The following is a 21880-nucleotide window of genomic DNA, read 5'->3' as shown; positions in this document are numbered from 1 at the left end:
TAATGGCGAAAAAATGTTTAATTGGCAATCTTGCAATTTTGAACTGGATCCCCGAGTTTCCGCTTGATCTGGTTAGAGTCATAATCATAGAGATTTACAGCACAGAACGAGGCCCCTCATTCTCAACTGCCCTCGGGTAATTAGGGATGGACAATGAATCATGGCCAGCCTGCGATGCCCATGTCCCATGAATGAATAAGAAAAACTATTGCTGACCCTCTATCCAGCCCCACAGGCCACCCCTCCCCACGACAGTGTCAATCTCATCCAATCTTCTATTGTCTTCAGCTCCGACGAAGGGTCACCCAGTCCTCAATCCTCCTGGGTGGGATTGTACAGATGCGATGGGCCGAATGGCCTCCTTCTGCACTGTAGGGATTCTACGATCCATGATTCTGTGAAGATTTGCAATCCCTTGTGAAGGAGACAGAGTTTTGACGAGATTGCACAACTGATAGTGGATCAGGTCTGTGCCAGCCGTCAAACACCTATCTATTCTAATCCCGTTTTCCAGCACTTGGTCTGTAGCGTTGCTCGCTGCGGCATTTCAACTGCTCACCTCGGGATCAGTAACTTTCTGTTTAAAGTAAACATCAGAACTAGGAGCAGGAGTCGGCCATCTGGCCCCTCGAGCCTGCTCTGCCATTCAATAAGGTCATGGCTGATCTTTTTGTGGACTCAGCTCCACTTACCCACTCGCTCACCATAACCCTTAATTCCTTTACTGTTCAAAAATGTATTGATCCTTACCATAAAAACATTCAGTGAGGTAGCCTCAACTGTTTCACTGGGCAGGGAATTCCATAGATTCACAATCCTTTGGGGTGAAGAAATTCCTCCTCAACTCAGTCCTAAATCTGCTCCCCTTATTTTGAGGCCATGCCCCCTAGTTCTAGTTTCACCAGCCAGTGGAAACAACTTCCCTGCTTCTATCTTATCTATTCCCTTCATAATCTTATATGTTTCTATAAGATCCCCCCTCATTCTCCTGAATTCCAATGAGTATAGCCCCAGTCTATTCAATCTCTCTTTATACGCCAACCCTCTCAACTCTGGAATCAATCTAGTGAATCTCCTCTGCACCCCCTCCAGTGCCAGTATATCCTTTCTCAAGTAAGGAGACCAAAACTGTGCACAGTACTCCAGGTGCGGCCTCACCAGCACCTTATACAGCTGCAACATAACCTCACTGTTTTTAAACTCCATCCCTCTAGCAATGAAGGACAAAATTCCATTTGCCTTCTTAACTACCATTGCACCTGCAAACTAACTTTTTGTGATTCATGCACAAGGGCACCCAGGTCCCTCTGCACAATGTCTAAAATCAAGGTACTCCCTAAGAGAGTAAAGTCACAAGATCCCGTGGTTTCAAACAAACAAAAATAATCTTTACAGTACTGAGGAAAAAAAAATTTATAATATTTATCTTACACTTTAACCATCAGTGTTAATATGGAGTAATTATGAATTAGCAGGCAGACACAGCACACTGCACAATAAAAGGCAAATGAAACCAGGGCAGATCCCATGGATTTCTCCGCAACCCACCTAGACATCAGTGTCCACTATTGGTCACACAATCTCGTCAGAACTCTGCCTCCCTCATTTGGCCTACTAGTTAGGCTGGGTTGCACAGTTCACTTACCAGTAAGATTGCTATGTAAGTGAAAAACGCCACTGTCACACCGAGGACCACTATGGACCAAGGAATCCATTTGCCGCTATAAAAATTCCTAGGGAAGGAAAGGAAAAAAAAAGTCATTTATCCAGAGTTTTACTCCTGGGATATTAGTGTTCTGATTTTTGACCGACAAGCGAGTTGAGGGTTATTGGGAGGCAGACAGGAAAGTGGAGTAAGAGCCACAATCAGGTCAGCCACCATTTCAGTGAATGGTGGAGCTGGATTGAGGGGCCGAATGGCCTCTTCCTGCTCCGAACTCCCGTACTTCATAGCGAGGGGGATTGAATATAAAAGTAGGGAGGTCTTGCTGCAGCTGTATAGGGCATTGGTGAGGCCGCAGCTGGAGTACTGTGTGCAGTTTTGGGCGCCGCACCTGCGCAAAGATATTTTGGCCTTGGAGGGAGTGCAGAGGAGGTTTACTAGGCTGATACCGGAGTTGAGGGGGTTGAGCTATGAGGAGAGGCTGAATAAACTAGGCTTGTACTCGTTAGAGTTTAGAAGAATGAGGGGAGATCTCATTGAGACGTATAAGATGATGAATGGGATGGATAGGATAGAGGTGGAGAGACTCTTCCCGCTCAGAAAGGACAGTAGGACTAGGGGGCACAGCCTCAAGATAAAGGGGGGGGGGGGGCGGTTTAGAACGGAGTTGAGGAGGAACTTCTTCACTCAAAGGGTGGTGAATCTCTGGAATTCTCTGCCCGTTGAAGTGGTGGAGGCTGCCTCGCTAAATATTTTTAAGACGCGGGTTGATGGGGTTTTGATAAGAGAGGGGATTAAGGGTTATAGGGAGAGGGCGGGAAAGTGGAACTGAGCAGCAACAGATCAGCCATGATCTTATTGAATGGCGGGGCAGGCTCGAAGGGCTATATGGCCTACTCCTGCTCCTATTTCTTATGTTCTTATGTTCTTACTGCTGTAACACATTTTGATCGTTAAATCACACGACACAAAAGGAGGCCATTTGTCCCGTCAAGCCTCTGCTAGCTCATTGGAACAGCTATTTGGATGGCACAGTGGTTAGCACTGCTGTCTCAAAGGGGGAATTAGCAGGGTAAATGTATGGGAAAGGGCCTGGGTGGGATTGTGGTCGGTGCAGACACCATGAGCCGAATGGCCTCCTTCTGCACTGTAGGATTCTATGATTCTATTCAATTAGTGCCATTCCGCTACTTCAAGTTGCCTTGAATTATTTTCTTTTTTTTTAAATCCTGTGTCAAATACACTATTGAAAGCTCCTATTGATTCTGCTTCCAGATTATAACATTAAAACAGATTCCCTGCATCTCTCCCTTGCTTTTTCACCATTTACTATAAGTCTGCTCTCCAGCCCGTAGAATATTTTCTCCCGTACTACACTTTCAAAGCCCTTTGTAACTTTGAAGTTCTCTATCAAACCTCCTGTTATTTATTTTAAAGTTTACTTATTTATTAGTGTCATGAGTAGGCTTACATTAACACTGCAATGAAGTTACTGTGAAAACCCACTAGTCACCACACTCGGCTGCCTGTTCGGGTACCCTTGAGGGACAATTCAGCATGGCCAATACACCTAACCAGCACATCATTCGGACTGTGTGGGATGAAACCGGAGCACCCGGAGGAAACCCACGCAGACACGGGGAGGACATGCAGACTCCACACAGAAAGTGACCTAAGCCAGGAATTGAACCCAAGTTCCTGGCGCTGTGAGGCAGCAGTGCTAATCACTGTGCCACCGTGCCGCTCATAGGTTTTTCTGTACTAAGGTGAACAATCCCAATATTTGCAGCCTCGCCATGTAACTGAAGTCCCTCAGCCCTGGTACCAAATCTGGCAAATCTCCTCTGCACCCGAACTTCAAGGCCTTGATATCCTTCCTAATGTACGGTGCCTGGAACTGCACACTGTACTCCAGCTGTGGACTAGCCAGTGATTCATCAGATTTTCCCACAGGTTTCTCCACTTTGCACTCTGTGTCTCCCTTTGCAACATCGGGCATTTCAAACCAGCTTCTTCTGCCGTCCTCAAAGCTTCAAGTTTTTAGGTGTCCAGATCACCAACAACATGCCCTGGTTCCCCCCATGCCGACACTATAGTTAAGAAAGCCCACCAACACCTCTACTTTCTTAGAAGACTGAGGAAATTTGACATGTCAGCTCCAACTCTCACCAACTTTTACAGATGTACCATAGAAAGCATCCTTTCTGGTTGTATCTCAGCTTGGTATGGGCTCCTGCTCTGCCCAAGACTGCAAGGAACTACAAAAGGTCGTGAATGTAGCTCAATCCATCACACAAATCACTCTCCCATCCATTGACTCTGTCTATACTTCCCACTGCCCCGAAAAACTAGCCATTTAACTAAAGATTAATTAAATTTAATTAAAGACCCCACGCACCCGGGACATTCTCTCTTCCACCTTCTTCTGTTGGGAAAAAGATACAGAAGTCTGAGCTCACGCACCAACTGACTCAAGAACATCTCCTTCCCTGCTGCTGTCAGACTTTTGAATGGACCTTCATCGCATTAAGTTGATCTTTCGCTACACCTTAGCTATGACTGTAGCACTATATTCTGCACTTTCTCGTTTCCTTCTCTATGAACGGTATGTTTTGTCTGTATAGCGCGCACAAGAAACAATACTTTTCAATGTATGTTAATACATGTGACAATAATAAATCAAATCAAATCAAATCAAAATTCACTTCCGTGAAATTGTTCCAAAATGCTGGCATCAGGAGAATGTCTCTCAGTGATGTGTGTTCCTGTGCTCACCTACCCAATACTTTCCATCCATTAAGCTGAAGGACCCAGAGATGGAAACTCCCAGTGGCTGTGCTATAACATTGGAAATGCAAATCCAGATGCTGCCTTCAACCTGAGGCTCGATGGTTTCAGGATGGGATTTCCTGCCCTTCCATCAGCGGGATCTTCCAGTCCCGCCAATGGTGGGACCTCCCCCCACCCTTGCTATGGGTTCCCTGGCCTGAACCTGTGATCTTCAGGTCTGCATTAGCGCAGTAATAACCTGAAAGAGTGCCTTTACCCATGAGAATTTGGCGGCGCGGTGGTACAGTGGTTAGCATTGCTGCCTCACAGCGCCAGGGACCCGGGTTCAATTCCGGCCTTGGGGGACTGTCTGTGTGGTGTCTGCACTTTCTCCCTGTGTCTGCATGGGTTTCCTCCCACAGTCCAAAGATGTGCGGGTTAGGTGGATTGGCCATGCTAAATTGACCTTAGTATCAGGGGATTAGCAGGGTAAATACATGGGGTTACAGGACTAGGGCCTGGGTGGGATTGTGGTTGGTGCAGACTCGTTGGGCCGAATGGCCTCCTTCTGCGCTGTAGGGATTCTATGAATGGTTATGTAATTGTTCTGTAATCTATTAAAAATTTAGGGTCTTTGTGTACTCCCTGTGAACTTTCTACATTATAAGTTCCTATAGCAGTTTGTAATGGTACAAGGGATGTGAAATTGGGAGTGCCAGCTTTGCAGATGACACTAAAATAGATGGGATAGTAAATTGTGATTACAAATGGGTATCGATAAGTTAGATGAAGGGGCCAAAATGTGGCAGATGGGGTTTAACGTGGGTAAGTGTGACGTTATCCATTTCAGTCGGAAAATTAGAAAGGCAACTATTTATCTAAATGGAGAGAGGCTTTAGAGTACTTTGGTGCAGAGGGATCTGGGTGTCCTGGTGCATGAATCGCAAAAATTGCGTATGTCAGTGTAATGGGTAACAAGGAAGACGAATGGAATTTTGGCATTTATTGCTAAAGGAATAGAATAAAGGAAGTGTTGCTATACAAGGTATTGGTAAGGTCACACCTGGAGTATTGTGCACAGTTTTGGTCCCTTTGTTTGAGGAATGATGTTGTGACATTGGAGGCAGTTCAGAGGAGGTTCACTAGATTGATTCCAGAGTTGAGGGGTTTGTTGTATGAAGAGATACCGAGCAGTTTAGATCTATACTCTCTAGAGTTTAGAATAATGAGAGGAAATCTAATTAAGGTATATAGATGCTAAAAGGGATTGAGAGGGTGGGCATTGAAAGAATGTTTCCCCTTGTGGGACAATCTAGAATGAGGGGCCATAGCTTTAGGATAAGGGGTAATCTGTGGAATTTACTACCCCAGAGTGCAGTGGATGGCAGTGGGACATTGAGTAAATCTAAGGAGGAGATAGACAGATTTTTAATCAGTAATGGGGTTGAAGGGTTATGGAAAACAGGCAGGAAAGTGGAGTTGAGGCTGAGATGAGATCAGCCGTGACCGTATCGAACGGCGGAGCAGGCTCGAGGGGCTGAATGGCCTCCTCCTACTCCTAGTTCTTATTAAGTGGGGAGGATGAAAAACGTTAGGGTTGTTCTCCTCACAGCAGCGAACGTGGAGGTTTCATTTAACGGAGGTGTTCAAAATCATGGAAGGTATTGAATAGGAATAGGGATATCAAATAGTAAACAAGGAGAAATCGGTTCTGAGGATCAGTAACCAGAGGACAAAGATTTAAGATAATTGGCAAAAGAAGCAGAGTTATAAATCTAGTAAAAACCTGACTTACTGCTGGTGAACATAGGATGGAAACATTGAAAGATGCTGGCTTCAGCTTACAATCATTGAATCATACAGTGCAGAAGGAGGCCATTCAGCCCATCGAGTCTGTACCAATCACAATCCCACTCAGACCCTATCCCCAAAGCCCCATGCATTTTCCCTAGCTAGTGCCCCTGACACTGAGTGTTTAAGCATTGGCCAATCAACCTAACCCGCACATCCTTGGGACTGTGGGAGGAAACTGGTGCACCTGGAGGAAACCCATGCAGACACGGGGAGGACATGCAGATTCCGCACAGACAGTGACCCAAACTGGGGATCAAAGCCGGGTCCCTGGCGCTGTGAGGGAGCAGTGCTAACCACTGTGTGATTAAAGTACCCACTTTTATTTTGAGCATTGTTAACTTAGAGAGACCTTAGGTACGTGTGACTGTAGATCTCCACAAGCAATCCTGGTTTAACACATCAGAATGGGCAGTGATTTGTTTGTGACTTCCGACAATGGAAGCATTTCCTGCCAATGTCCACAGCCAGGTGTGGATCCCCCGGCTGGAATGCTTGCCCACCCCTGGCCGAGGTTGTGTGCCCCAAGTCTCTGGGGAGAGATTCGAACCCACACCCTTCTGGCTCAGAGGCGAGGGTGGGAGCCGTTGGAACACAACTGACCCTGGGTGGGCAAGTTGAGAGCTCAGGCTGACATCAAGAAGGTCAGGTCCACCTCAAAGTGCCTCCCCCCCCACAACACCCCCACACCACCCCCTCCCCCACCCTCGGAGCAACCACTGATCTTTGCCACCCACCAATTCCAGTCGGCAACACCAGGGAAGAACCCGTCCCAGCCGCTCCGAGGGCATCGCTGTTTCCATTCCGTTCCCGCGTCACCAAGAGCTCAACAAGACCCACGGACTCACCAATCAAAATCGTTGTAGTCATTCTTTGCTTCACCCCAAAAGTAAAGGAGCACGAAGGCCAGGCCAAAGGTCGCCACCAGGATTCCGAAGCAGAAAAATTCAAACTGCGGGAAGAGGGATTAGGAAGGAAATTTTAGAATCGTACAATGAGGCCATTTGGCCCATCATGTCCATGTCGACCCTTTGAAAGAGCTATCCAACTGGTCCAACCATTCATTCCCCATAACCCTGCAAATCATTCCTGTTCAAGTATTGATCCGCTTTGGAGGTTACAATTGAATCTGCTTCTGGCGCCCATTCATAGAATATAGAACATTACAGCACAGTACAGGCCCTTCGGCCCTTGATGTTGCGCCGACCATTGGAGCCAATCTAATGACCCTCTAACCTAAACTATTCCCATGTTATCCATATGCCTATCCACTGACCATTTGAATGCCCTTAAAGTTGGCGAGTCCACAACTGCTGCAGGCAGGGCATTCCACGCCCTCTGAGTAAAGAACCTACCTCTGACATCCGTCCTATAATTACCACCCCTTAATTTAAAGCTATGCCCCCTCATGTTAGCCATCACCATCCGAGGAAAAAGGCTCTCACTGTCCACCCTATCTAATCCCCTGATCATCTTGTAAGCCTCAATTAGGTCACCTCTTAACCTTCTTCTCTCTAACAAAAATAACCTCAAGTCCCTCAGCCTTTCCTCGTAAGACCTTCCCACCATACCAGGCAACATCCCGGTAAACCTCCTCTGCACCCTTTCCAATGCTTCCACATCTTTCTTATAATGCGGCGACCAGAACTGTACGCAATACTCCCAAGTGCGGCCGCACCAGAGTTTTGTACAGTTGCAACATGATCTCTTTCAGGCAACACGTTCCGGATGACAACAACTCACAGCATAAAAAACAATCCTCATCTCCCTCTCTTTGTCAACTGTCTTAACTCTTGTGACACTGAGGGCCAATTTAGCACAGCCAATCTACCTAACCTACAGGTTTTTGGACTGTGGGAGGAAACCGGAGCACCCAAAGGAAACCCACGCAGACACTGGGAGAACGTGCAGACTCCACACAGACAGTGACCCAAGGTCGGAATCGAACCTGTGTCCCTGGCACTATGAGGCAGCTGTGCTAACCACTGTGCCACCTGAAACCAGCTCGGCTTACCATATAGATTATCTGTTGCAAACGATCTGTTGCGAGGGAGCCCAGCAGTATTTCAGCTTCCAACTGCCTCCAGTGATTGAATACTCTGATTAATTATAACGCCAACAGAGCCAGGTAAACAATTCCATCTGGAGTAAGGCCAAAGACATGGGAACACCACCACCTGCAAATTCCCCTCCAAACCACTCAACATCCTGACTTGAAAATATGTTGCCGTTCCTTCACTGTCACTGGGTAACAATCCTGGAATGCCCTCCCTACCAACACACTGTTGCCTCACAGTGCCAGGGACCCGGGTTCGATTCCTGGCTTGGGTCACTGTCTGTGTGGAGTCTGCACATTCTCACCGTGTCTGCGTGGGCTTCCTCCGGGTGCTCTGGTTTCCTCCCACAATCCAAAGATGTGCGGGTTAGGTAGATCGGCCATGATAAATTGCCCCTGAGTGCTAGGGAGACTAGCTAGAGTAAATGCGCGGGGTTATGGGGATAGGGTCTGGGTGGGATTGTGGTCGGCGCAGTGTCAGGGAGATTAGCAGGATAAATATGTGGGGCTACAGTGATGGGGCCTGGGTGCATACTCAATGGACTTGATTTATTATGGTCACATGTGGGCAGCACGGTGGCACATGGGTGGCACGGTGGCACAGTGGTTAGCGCTGCTGCCTCACAGCGTCAACATTCTGTGTTGGAGTTTGCACGTTCTTCCCATGCCTGCGTGGCTTTCCTCCAGGTTCTCTGGTTTCCTCCCGGGTTAGATGTTTGGCCATGGTAAATTGCCCCATAGTGTCAGGGGGATTAGCAGGGTAAATTAGTGGGGTTATGGGGATAAGGCCTGCGTGGGATTGTGGTTGGTGCAGACTCGATGGGCTGAATGGCCTCCTTCTGCACTGCAGGGAATCTATAATTCTACGATTAGCATAGAGTGAAAAGAATTAGAGGATATGTTGGATACAGCTCACAAGAAGTTACTTCGCTCCAGCACCATCTTAGGTAATCTGGGCTGAATGGCCTTCTTCTGCACAGTATGGAATCTATGATTCTATGATTGTGTGCACCTACACCACGTGGACCCTCTCAGGGTCAAATTGGTGACGACCATCCATAAATATGTAAAATATTAACAGCACGAAAGCAGGAAAAGACATCACTGCAGCTTCAAATGAGTCAACACCAGGAAGGAGGGTGCTGAACAACATTGGAGGAGGGATCAGGTCAAAAGTCATGCTGAGGTTAAAAGCGATAGTGCGTTATGCTAGTACAAGCAGGCGACAATCAACAAAACACACCTTTCATCTAAGTACAAGAGAAATGCTGCAGAATATCATTCAGGTGCAATATTAGACAGACTGTTTACTCAACTGCAAACTAATTGTTTTACCAACGTTAGCTAATGATCATCTAGGCCGAGTCCTGCCTTCAGGAACAGAATCAAAGGGGTAATAAATTTGCAATGGACAAACGGCACTAAGTTTACAACTGCAGGAAGCCTAATCCATGGGATGTAGAGCCAGTGATGTTTGCAAAGCACATCACACATTGAGGGCAGTGTCGCACAGTGAGGACTGTGGCATAGTGGAAATTACACTACGCACGTAACCCAGAAACCTCAACTAATGCTTGGGATTCCACGAAGAGTTGTGAACGAAGCCAGTCCATCATGCAAACCTGCCTCCCATCCATTGGCACTGTCTAAACTTCCTGCTGTCATTTATATATTGATTTGGATGAGAATTTAGGAGGCATGGTTAGTAGACAACAAGATTGGTGGCATAATGGACAGTGAAGAAGGTTATCTAAGATTGCAACAGGATCTTGATCAATTGGGCCAGTGGGCTGATGAATGGCAGATGGAGTTTAATTTAGATAAATGCGAGGTGATGCGTTTTGGTTGATCAAACCAGGGCAGAAGTTACTCAGTTAATGGTAGGGTGCTGGGGAGAGTTATAGAAGAAAGAGACCTGGGGGTACAGGTTCATAGATCCTTGAAAGTGGAGTCACAGATGGACAGGGTGGGGAAGGAGGCATTTGGCATAGTCAAAAAAAGTGACAGAAACAAAATGGTTTGTTCCAAGAATTTGCTGAGGAGGAATTTCTTCCTCGGGCAACATTTTCCAGCATTTCATAATGAGGCCAGTAAGGAAATAGATCTCCAGTCATAGGGAAAGATTTAAATGAAGTGATTGTAAATGGCCCGTGACACATTGGGCAGGAATTTATAACCTCTCTTGGGCGAGGCTCATAAAAATCCCGCCCAGTTCCAGCGATGAACTCCATTCCGTGAGCCGCGTCTGCCCCGATTCCAGCTTAGCCCTGCCCACCCCCACCCCCGTGCCCACTAACCTACCCCGGCTCTCAGTCGAGCAGTGTCCGCCATCTTAAAATCCTCACCTTGGGTTTTAAATCCCCCTGTGGTCTTGCCCCTCTCTATCTCTGTGATCCCCCTCCAGCCCTACACGTCTCCGAGAGATCTGCACCATTCTGCTTTCCTAAGCCCCTCTGACTTTAATCACCCCACACCTTAAAGCAATTTATGGGGAGACAACGGCCTAATGGTCTTTGACTAATAACTAGATTATTAATCCAGACACTCAGCTATTGTTCTGGGGACCCGGGTTCAAATCCCGCCTGGGGCGCCTTGGAGAACCACACAAGGATGTTGCCTGGATTGGGAGGCATGCCTTATGAGGATAGGTTGAGGGAGCTCGCTCTCTTCCCCCTGGAGAGACGAAGGTTGAGAGGTGACCTGATGGAGGTTTATAAAATGTTGAGAGGTATAGATAGGGTGGATTCTCGGAGGCTATTTCCCAGGGCTGGAATGGTCGCTACGAGAGGACACAGGTTTAAGGTGCTGGGGGGTAGATACAGAGGAGATGTCAGGGTAAGTTTTTCACTCAGAGGGTGGTGAGTGCGTGGAATCGGCTGCCATCGGTGGTGGTGGAGGCGAACTCGTTGGGGTCGTTTAAGAGACTTCTGGATGGGTACATGGGATTTAATGGGATTGAGGATTATAGATAGGCCTGGTAGGTAGGGATATGATCAGTGCAACTTGTGGGCCGAAGGGCCTGTTTGTGCTGTAGTTTTCTATGTTCTATTTTCTAACCTCAAACAGACCATTGTTCGCAGCAAACTACCCAGCCTTCAGGAGAACAGTGACCACAATACCACACAACCCTGCCACAGCAACCTCTGCAAGACATGTCGGATCATCGACATGGATGCCATCATCTCACGTGAGAATACCATCCACCAGGTACATACTCTTGCAACTCGGCCAACATTGTCTACCTGATACGCTGCAGGAAAGGATGTCCTGAGGCCTGGTACACTGGGGAGACCATGCAGACGCTACGACAACAGATGCATGAACACCGCTCGACAATCACCAGGCAAGACTGTTCTCTTCCTGTTGGCAAACACTTCAGCAGTCAAGGCCATTTGGCCTCTGATCTTGGGGTAAGTTTCTCCAAGGCGGCCTTCACAACACACGACAGCGCAGAGTTGCTGAGCAGAGACTGATAGCCAAGTTCCGCACACGTGAGGACGGTCTCAACAGGGATCTTGGGTTCATGTCACACTATTTGTAACCTCCATGACTTGCCTGGGCTTGCAACATCTCACTTACTGCCCTGTCTGGAGACAATACACATTTCTTTAACCTATGCTTAATGCTATTTCCACTCACATTGTCTGCACCTTTAAGACTTGATTAGCTGTAAAGACTCACATTCTAATCAGTATTCTGTAAACTGAGTGTGTGTCTCTATATGCCCTGTTTGTGATCAGAACTCCCCACTCACCTGACGGAGGGGCAGAGCCCCGAAAGCTAGTGGCATTTGCTACCAAATAAACCTGTTGTACTTTAACCTGGTGTTGTGAGACTTCTTACTGTATTTACCCCAGTCCAATGCCGGCATCTCCACATCATGTCTCTCATTTAAGACAGAGATGCGGAGGAATTTCCTGTCTCAGAAAGCCGATATTGTTGCAATTCTCTCCCCGAGGGGTCACTGAATATATTCGAGGCTGAGTTAGACAGAGCTGCGACTGATAGGGGAGTTAAGGCGAAGGGGGCAAGCAGGAAGATGGAGTCAAGATCACAACCAGATCAGCAGTGATCCTATTGTCTGGCGGGCTATGTGTGAGGGGCCAAATGGCCTCTCCTGCTCCTGTTTCTTATTTGATTATGTTCTCAAATCTCCCCAATTCTCTCAAATGTTCTATAAAACCAACTGCTTTTGACCATGTGACCTAACATCATCATGTGTGGTTAAGTCCTTTCACACTTCATGGGATGTGGGTTTTGCTGCCAAGATAGACACTAGTTTCCCATCCCTCATTGCCCTTGAACTGAGCAGCTTGTAATTTCAGAGTCAACCGCATCGCAGTGAGACTGAAGTCACGTGTAGGCCAGATCAGGTGAGATTGGCAGATTTCCTTCCCTTATTAAAGAGACATAAAGTTTATTTAAAAGTTTATTTATTTATTAGTCACAAGTAGGCTTACATTAACACTGCAATGAAGTTACTGTGAAAATCCCCTAGTTGCCACACTCTGGCGCCTGTTTGGTTACACTGAGGGAGAATTTAGCATGGCCAATGCACCTAACCAGCACGTCTTTCGGACTGTGGGAGGAAACCAGAGCACCCGGAGGAAACCCTCGCAGACACGGGGAGAATGTGCAGACTCTGCACAGACAATCATCCAAGCCAGGAATCGAACCCAGTCCCTGACACTGTGGGGCAGCAGTGCTAACCCACAGTGCCACCACGCTGCCCAAAATGAACCAGATGGGTTTTTTACAACAATTGATGATGGTTTCATAACTTTATAGTCCAGATTTTATTAATTAAACTTAAATTCTACCAGCTGCCGCAATAGAATTTGAACCCATGTCCAAGGGAGGATTAGTCTGAGGTTCTGGATTACTGGTCTAGTGACATTACCACTGTGTCACTGTCTCCCCCACACCTTCTGATTTTTATGACGTTAAAAACATTGTGGAAACATATGTTGTGAAACTGGCTTTACACGTTCCTCTTTACAGCAAACCCCATGTGATCCAGAGTGGTTGCAAAGGAAGGGTGAAATTTGACACACTGCGGAGGGTGAAGAGAATAAGAAGTCTCACAACACCAGGTTAAAATCCAACCGGTTTATCTGATAGTAAACCCACAAGCTTTCGGGAACACTGTTCCTTTGTCAGGTCACCTTCCACACACCTGGTGATGTTAGGGGTAAGTTTTTCACTCAGAGGGTGGTGAGTGAATGGAATCGGCTGCCGTCAGTGGTGGTGGAGGCGAACTCGCTGGGGTCTTTTAAAAGACTTCTGGATGAGTATATGGGATTTAATGGGATTGGGGGTTATAGATAGGTCTATGGATTGGTAGGTGTTGATGTGATCGGCGCAACTTGTGGGCCGAAGGGCCTGTTTGTGCTGTAGTGTTCTATGTTCTATTCATCAATTCATCTAGTTGCCCCTTAAATGTCGTTATCGTACCTGCTCCCACGTCCTCCCCAGGCAGCGCGTTCCAGGCACTCACCACCCTCTGTGTAAAAAAACTTGCCTCGCACATCTCCTCTAAACTTTACCCCACGCACCTTAAACCTACGTCCCCTGAGTACTTGACTTTTCTACCCGAGGAAAGAGCATCTGATTATCCACTCTGTTCATGTCGCTCATAATCTTGTAAACCTCTATCAGGCCACCCCTCAACCTCCGTTGTTCCAAAGAGAATAAACTGAGTTTCTCCAACCTCTCCTCATAGCTAATACCCTCCAGACTAGGCAACATCCTGGTAAACCTCTTCTGTGCCATCTCCAGAGCATCTACATCCTTCTGGCAGTGTGGCAACCAGAATTATACACAGTATTCCAAATGAGGCATAACTGAGGTTCTATAAAGCTACAGCATGACCTGCCAATTTTTATACTCAATGCCCTGACCGATGAAGGCAAGTATGCCGTATGCCTTCTTGACTACCTTACTCACCTGAAAGTTGCCACTTTCAGTGATCGGTGGACTTGTACGCCCAGATCTCTCCGCCTGTCAATGCTCATAAGGGTTCTACCATACACTGTATAATTCCTACATGCATTGGACCTTCCAAAATGCATTACCTCACATTTGTCCATCTGTCATTTCTCCCTCCAAGTCTCCAGTCAGTCTATATCTTGCTGTATCCTCTGACAAGCATTTGCAACTCTACCAGTTTTTGTGTCATCTATGAACATGTTAATCAGCTACATTTTCCTCCAAATCATTTATATGTACTATGAACAACAAAGGTTCCAGAACTGATCCCTGTGGAACATCGCTGGTCACAGCCCTCCATTCAGAAAAGTACCCCCACGACTGCTACCCTCTGTCTTCTGTGGCCAAGCCAGTTCTATATCCATCTTGCCAGTTCTCCTCTGATCCCTTGTGACTTCACCTTTTGTACCAGTCTACCATGCGGTACCTTGTCAAAGGTTTCGCAAAATTCCACATATGCAACATAACGCCTTTCCCTCATCGATCATCTTTGTCACTTCCTCAAAAAACTCGATCAAATTAGTGAGGCACGACCTCCCCTTCACAAAACCATGCTGTCTATCACTAATGAGTCCATTTGTTTCCAAATGTGAGTAAGTTGTGTCCCTAAGAATCTATTGCAATAATTTCCCTGTCATTGATATAAGGCTCACCGGCCTATAATTTCCTGGGCTGCCCTCCTTAAACAAAGGAACAATATTGGCTATCCTCCAGCCCTCTGGAACTTCACCTTTGGCCAATGAGGATACAAAGTGCCAGCAATTTCCTCCCTCAGCATTCTGGGATAGATCCTTACCTTGCTGCAACAGAATTCCCCAGGCAGGATCCGGGTGCGTTGGTAGCGCCTCCACTGGCAACCGTACAGCCCCGCCAGGCAAGAGATGAAAGGCTGGTACTCATAGCGTTGGAGCAAGCGCCTGCGGACGATCTGGAGCTTCCCCAGTTTGATCTTGGTCAGCTGGACTGGGGTGCTGCCCATCTGGCACGGGTCAGGCCCTCCTTAACTCTGCAAAGACAGAAGAGCAAAACTTGCATTCATATAGCATCCCTCATGACCTCAGGATGTCCCAAAGCACTTTGCAGCCAATGCACAAGAATCAGGAGCAGGAGTAGGCCATTCAGCCCATCAGGCCTGCTCCGCCTGTCAATCAGACAATGGTTGACCTGATTGTGGCCTTAGCTCCAGTTTCCTTCCTATCATAGAATCCCACAGTGCAGAAGGGGGCCATTCGGCCCATCGAGTCTGCACCGACCACAATCCCACCCAGGCCCTATTCCCTCACCCCATGCATTTACCCTAGCTAGCCCCCTCAACACTAAGGGTTGATTTAGCATGGCCAATCCATCTAACCCACGCATCTTTGGACTGTGGGAAGAAACCGGAGCACCCAGAGGAAACCCACGCGGACACAGGGGGAATGTGCAGACTCCACACAGACAGTGACCCAAGCAGGAAATCAAACCCGGGTCCCTGGCACTGTAAGGCAGCAATGCCAACCACCGTGCCACTTAATCCTTCAATCCTTTTCTATCGAAATTCTGTCTAACACATTCTTGAATATATAAAGGTCTTCACTGCTTCCTGGGGTGGAGAATTCCAAAGATGATTGACCTTCTCAGAGAATAAATTCCTCCACATCACCATCTTTCTTGGGAGACACTGTGTCCCTACAAGAGGAGACATCCTCTCAGTGTTTACCCTGTCAAGTCCCCTCAGAACCTTATCTGTGTCAATAAGAGGGGCAGTATCAACGGAGGCACGGTGGCACAGCGGTTAGCACTGCTGCCTCACAGCAGCAGGATCTAGGTTCGATTCCTGCCTTGGGTCACTGTCTGTGTGGACTTTGCACGTTCTCCCTGTGTTTGCGTGGGTTTTCTCCCACAGTTCAAAGACCTGCTGGTTAGATGTATTGGCCAGGTTAAATTCTCCCTCAGTGTATTCAAACAGGTGCCGGAGTGCGGTGACTAGGGGATTTTCACAGTAACTTCATTGCAGTGTAGATATAAGCCTACTTGTGACTGATAAATAAACTTACTTTATTTTTATCTATCAGATCACCTCTCATTCTTCTAAACTCCAATGAGCGTAGGCCCCAACCTACTGAGCTTTTCCTCAGAAGACAAACCCCTTCATCCTGGGAATCAGCCCAGTGAACCTTCTCTGAACTGAAGTACTTTTTCAAACTGAAGTCATTGCTGCAATGAAAGGTCTCCAACTCATCTCAAAATGATCTGGTTACTCCCACCCGGCAGGGAAGACCAGATCATTCTTTCAGTGGCTGCACTCTCATCTGGTTGTGGGTTCAAGGCCACCACGCCAGAGACAAACACCTAGGCTGACATGCCCAGGGCCAGTAATCGGGGCATCCTGCACTAAAGAAAGGCAAGGATAGACTTGCATTGCTATAGCGCCTTTGACAACCTTAGGATGTCCTTAAGTGTCTGCTTCAGAGGGCAGCCAAGACCTCAATTCAATATTCCTTTTATGGACAGCACCTCTAACAGTTATTCACTTTTTAAAATTCATTCGTGGGACATGGGTGTTGCTGGCTGGCCAGCATTTGTTACCCATTGCTAGTTATCCAAGGGCAGTTGCGAGGCAATCACATTGCTGTGACTCTGGAGTCACGCGTAGGCCAGACCAGGTAAGGATGGCAGATTTCCTTCCCTAAAGGACATGAGTGAACCGGATGGGGTTTTTCCAACAATTGACAATGATTTCATGGCCATCAGTAGATTCTTAATTCTAGATTTATTTTATTGAATTCAAATTCCACCATCTGCCGTGGCGGGATTCAAATCTTGCTCCCCAGAACATTAGTTGAGTTTCTGGATTAATAATCTAGTGATAATACCACTAGGCCATCATCTCCCCAAGCTCATCCTCAATATGAGGGAGGGGGAGGGTCAGTATAGATTTAATCTAATCTACACTGAAGGCCACAACCTTCAGAGGCCACGACCTTCAGAGGTCAGTGTACCACCAGCCAGGCCACAGCTGACATTTAACTAGAACCTCCTGAACACCCATATTTGAGGATTGGAGCTACGGTTCCCCAGGAGTTTACACTACCATCTCAGACCTTGTCCAAGAAGCCACTCTCCCTGTGTGAATTTAGCTCAACAGATCAGCAGCGCTGGGTGTATTTCTGTCCAATGTGTTCATGGGATGTGGGCATCGCTGGGCAAGGCCAGCATTTGTTGCCTGTCCCTAATTGCCCTTGAACTGAGTGCCTTGCCAGGCCATTTCAGAGGGCAGCTCAGAGTCAACCAGACCGGGTAAGGGCATTAGAGACCAGATGGGATTTTACAACAGTGGACGATCGTTGCCACGGTCACCTGTTACAAAGACTCCTTTTATGTTCCAGATTCTGCCAATCAAATTTTAACCATGAACCTCGGTGAGATTTGAACCTGCGTCACCACCGCCACCATTTCCCACTCAGTCATGAGGAGGTGTCAGAATCGAGCCTTAACTGTCCTCAGCCAATGACTTACCTCCCCTGGTGCGATCAGGAGCAGCAAGGCTGATCTTCACTCGTCCCCTGCCCTTCGTGTTAAGCCTCATTATTGTCCTCACGGCCCTACCTGTGACTGATCCAGCAACCCGAGGCAAACATTGAAACATAGAAAACAGCTGCAGGATGAGGCCATTTGGCCCTTCGAGCCTGTCCTGTCACTCATTTTGATCATGGCTGATCATCAAATTCAATATCCTGGTTCCCCTCTTCTCCCCAAGAGCTATATCTAATTCCTTCTTGAAATCAGACAACATGTTTTGGCCTCGTTTACTTCCTGTGGGAGTGAATTCCACACATTCACCAACCAGCCTCTGGGTGAAGAAATTTCTCCTCACCTCAGTTCTAAAAAGCTTAACCCTTGCCCTCAAACTACGACCCCTAGTTCTGGGGTCCCCCCCACCATTGGGAACACTCTTTCTGAATCTACTCTGTCCAATCCTGTTAGAATTTTATACGTTTCTATGAGGTCCCCTTTCACTCTTCGAAACCCCAAGTGAGTCAAATGCCTCACTTCCTCTTTCCACTGACTTCAACAGAAGAGGGATTCAGCATCATCCGTTTCACACCACTACCCAAGTTTAAAAATTACTCAGTCTCGTCTTTCCAGCAGAGAATTGACAGTGACAGCAACAACCTGCATTTGTATGGCACCTTTCGACATTATAAATCACCCCTCAGCGTTTCAAAGGAGCGCCATCAATCAAAATGGACACAGCTTTGACAAAGGGTCATCTGGACTCAAAACATCAGCTCTTTTCTCTCCCTACAGATACTGCCAGACCTGCTGAGATTTTCCAGCATTTTCTCTTTTGGCTTGAGATTCCAGCGTCTGCAGTCATTTACCTTCGTCCAGTGTTTGGATACAGATTTGATTTGAATTGATTTATTATTGTCACATAGAGTGATAGAATCATAGAGGTTTACAGCGTGGAAACAGGCCCTTCGGCCCAACTTGTCAATGCTGCCCCTGTTTTTTAACCCCCTAAACTAGTCTCTATTGCCCGCATTTGGCCCCTATCCCTCCGTACCCATCTTACCCACGTAACTGCCTAAATGCTTTTTAAAAGACAAAATTGTACCCGTCTCTACTTCTGCCTCTGGCAGCTTGTTCCAGACACTCACCACCATACACCACTGTATTATCATACAGTGAAAAGTATTTTTTCTTGCATGCTATACAGAGTGCACCATTCATAGAGAAAGAAAGGAGAGGGTGCAGAATGTAGTCATAGGATCCCTATAGTACAAAAAGAGGCCATTTGGCCCATTGAGTCTGCACAGGCCACAATCCCACCCATATCCCTATATATTTACCCACTAACTCCTTTAATCTATGCATTTCAGGACACTAAGGGCAATTTTTAGCATGGCCAATCAATCTAACCTGGACTATAGGAGGAAACCAGAGCACCCGGAGGAAACCCACACAGACACAAGGAGAACGTGCAGACTCCACACAGTGGCCCAAGCTGGGAATCGAACCCAGGTCCCTGGAGCTTTGAAGCAGCAGTGCTAACCACCATGCTATCATGCCGCCCCAGTAGTGTTACAGTCATAGCAAGGGTGTAGGGGAAGATCAACTTAATGCGAGGTAAACCCATTCAAAAGTCCGATGGCAGCAGGGAAGAAGCTGTTCTTGAGTCGGTTGGTGCGTGACCTCAGACTTTTGTATCTCTTTCCCGATGGAAGAAGGTGGAAGAGAGAATGTCCGGGGTGCGTGGGGTCCTTGATTATGATGGTTGCTTTACCGAGGCAGTGGGAAGTCTAGACAGATTCAACGGATGGGAGATCCAGGCTGACACCTCACTATAGTTCTTGAGGGAAGAAGGTGGACGAGAGAATGTCCGCGATGTGTGTGGGATCCTTAATTAACAGGGTCACGGTGTCAGGAACAATAGAGGGAGGCGGGTTACCAAAAGCTTGGTCAAAGAGAGGGAGAGAGAGAGAAGTCTTAAGGAGCATCGTGAAGGAGGAGAATGAGATACAGAGGGGGAGATGTTAGGAAGAGAATTCCAGAGTTTGGGTCCAAGGTAAGGCGTCTAGTGGAGAGCCCGTGGTGACCACTGGAGGGTTACTCATTTTGAGGAAGGTAAATAAAGTTGGGTGCCTAATTTCTGTTGCGTTGTGTGATTCAGGCTGTGTATATTGTGTGATTTCTGAATGGCATGGTGGCACAGTGGTTAGCACTACTAACCATTAACCAGCCTCAGGGGTCTCTGTGTGATGTGTAGTGAAGGCCCATTTCGTCAAAGAGTTGAATTAAAGACTGATTTCACATCACATCCAACACAGCAGAGCTCAGTGGATAGTGATCCAATGTGAAAACCCCAGCCAAACCACTCCAGCTAAACTCTGGCTCAGGCCAGGCTGGAATGAAAATTTCAAAGTTTACTTATTAGTGTCACAAGTTGGCTTACATTAACACTGCAATGAAGTTACTGTGAAAATTCCCAAGTTGCCACACTCTGGTGCCTGTTTGGATACACTGAGGGAGAATTTAGCACGGCCAATGCACCTAACCAGCACATCTTTCGGACTATGGGCGGAAACTGGAGCACCCAGAGGAAACCCGTGCAGACACTGGGAGAATGTGCAGACTCCGCACAGACAGTGACCCAAGCTGGGAATCGAACCCAGGTCCCTGACACTGTGAGGCAGCAGTGCTAACCACTGTGTTTGTTTGTACGTTCCCATTGGCAACAACCTGCTGTTATTAACTACAAAACCTACTTCCTGGTATCTGAAGCCAAATCCTTCACACCTCTTGCCCACTCACGTCACCTGTCTACACACCTTGCACACTCTTTGTGTCTCCCTTACAACTTACTTGCATTTATATAGCAACTTTCATGACTCCCAGAGCCCTTTCCAGCCAAAGAGGTACTGCTGTAATGTTGAATTTGGAGCAGGTTACACAGTAACTGGTTTCTGAATGTAACGGCTGTGTAATTCCAAGCAATCTTTGTTCAGCTAATAAACTTCTGTCTGTACAATTTCTCCAGCATAACGCGTACTATTTAAGAGCATTGATCATTGCAAGAGTAGTTGATTAAAATGAGTAGAAGACTGGGGAGCAGTTACTGGAGAAGTTGTAATCATTCTCACTGATGGAAACATTAATTTGTCAACCTAATTACCCTGGCAGAGACGGATTTGTATAAATATTAAACTGATCGCTCCAAAGTAGCTATTTGACATAAATATAAAACACTGCAAGATACTAACTGAATCAGGGGAATCATGTTATTTTTCATTCATTTGTAGGACATGGGTGTCGCTGTCTGGGCCAGCATTTATTGCCCATCCCTAGTTGTCTGAGGGCAGTTGAGAGTCAACCACATTGCTGTGGCTCTGGAGTCACATGTAGGTCAGACCAGGTAACGACGGCAGATTTCCTTCCCTGAAGGACATTAGTGAATTAGATGGGTTTTTCCGACAATCAGCAGTGGTTTCATGGTCATCAGTAGATTCTTAATTCCAGATATCTTTTATTGAATTCAAATTCCACCATCTGCTGTGGCGGGATTCGAACCTGGGTCTGGCAGATGGAGTATAACGTTGGCAAATGTGCGGTTATCCACTTTGAAAGAAATAATAGTAGGATGGAATATTATTTAAATGGTGAAAAGCTGCAGCATGCTACTGTGCAGAGGGACCTGGGGGTCTTTGTGCATGAATCACGAAAACCCAGTCTGCAGGTGCAGCAGGCGATCAAGAAGGCGAATGGGATGCTGGCCTTTATAGCGAGGGGGAATAGAATATAAAAGCAGGGAGGTCTTGCTGCAACTGTACAGGGTACTGGTGAGGCCGCAGCTGGAGTACTGTGTGCAGTTTTGGTCCCCTTTTTTGCAAAAGGATATATTGGTCTTGGAGGGAGTACAGAGAAGGTTCACCAGGCTGATACCGGAGATGAGGGGGTTAGCTTATGAGGAGAGATTGAGTAGATTGGGCCTGTACTCGTTGGAGTTTAGAAGGCTGAGGGGGGGGGTCTTATAGAGACTTATAAGATTATGAAGGGGCTAGATAGGGTGG

The 21880-nt window shown here is 47.0% G+C and overlaps 1 protein-coding gene across 3 annotated transcripts in view; it reads right to left on the bottom strand.

The window, feature by feature from the left end:
- gdpd4a (glycerophosphodiester phosphodiesterase domain containing 4a) overlaps nt 1–21880 on the bottom strand; it is an 87506-nt gene that overhangs the window by 30026 nt on the left and 35600 nt on the right. For all 3 annotated transcript variants that reach the window (XM_080197981.1, XM_080197980.1, XM_080197982.1), the window contains 3 exons: nt 15124–15333; nt 7132–7235; nt 1646–1733 (listed from right to left, as the gene is read on the bottom strand). In XM_080197981.1, the coding sequence (XP_080054107.1) occupies nt 1646–1733; nt 7132–7235; nt 15124–15306 (375 nt within the window). In that variant the 5' untranslated portion in view covers nt 15307–15333. The remainder of the gene's footprint in view (nt 1–1645; nt 1734–7131; nt 7236–15123; nt 15334–21880) is intronic.

The sequence above is a fragment of the Carcharhinus amblyrhynchos genome, chromosome 10 (genome assembly GCF_965287045.1).
Source record: "Carcharhinus amblyrhynchos chromosome 10, sCarAmb.v2.hapA, whole genome shotgun sequence".
Classification (NCBI taxonomy): domain Eukaryota; kingdom Metazoa; phylum Chordata; class Chondrichthyes; order Carcharhiniformes; family Carcharhinidae; genus Carcharhinus; species Carcharhinus amblyrhynchos.
This window is presented reverse-complemented; position numbering and strand designations above follow the sequence as displayed.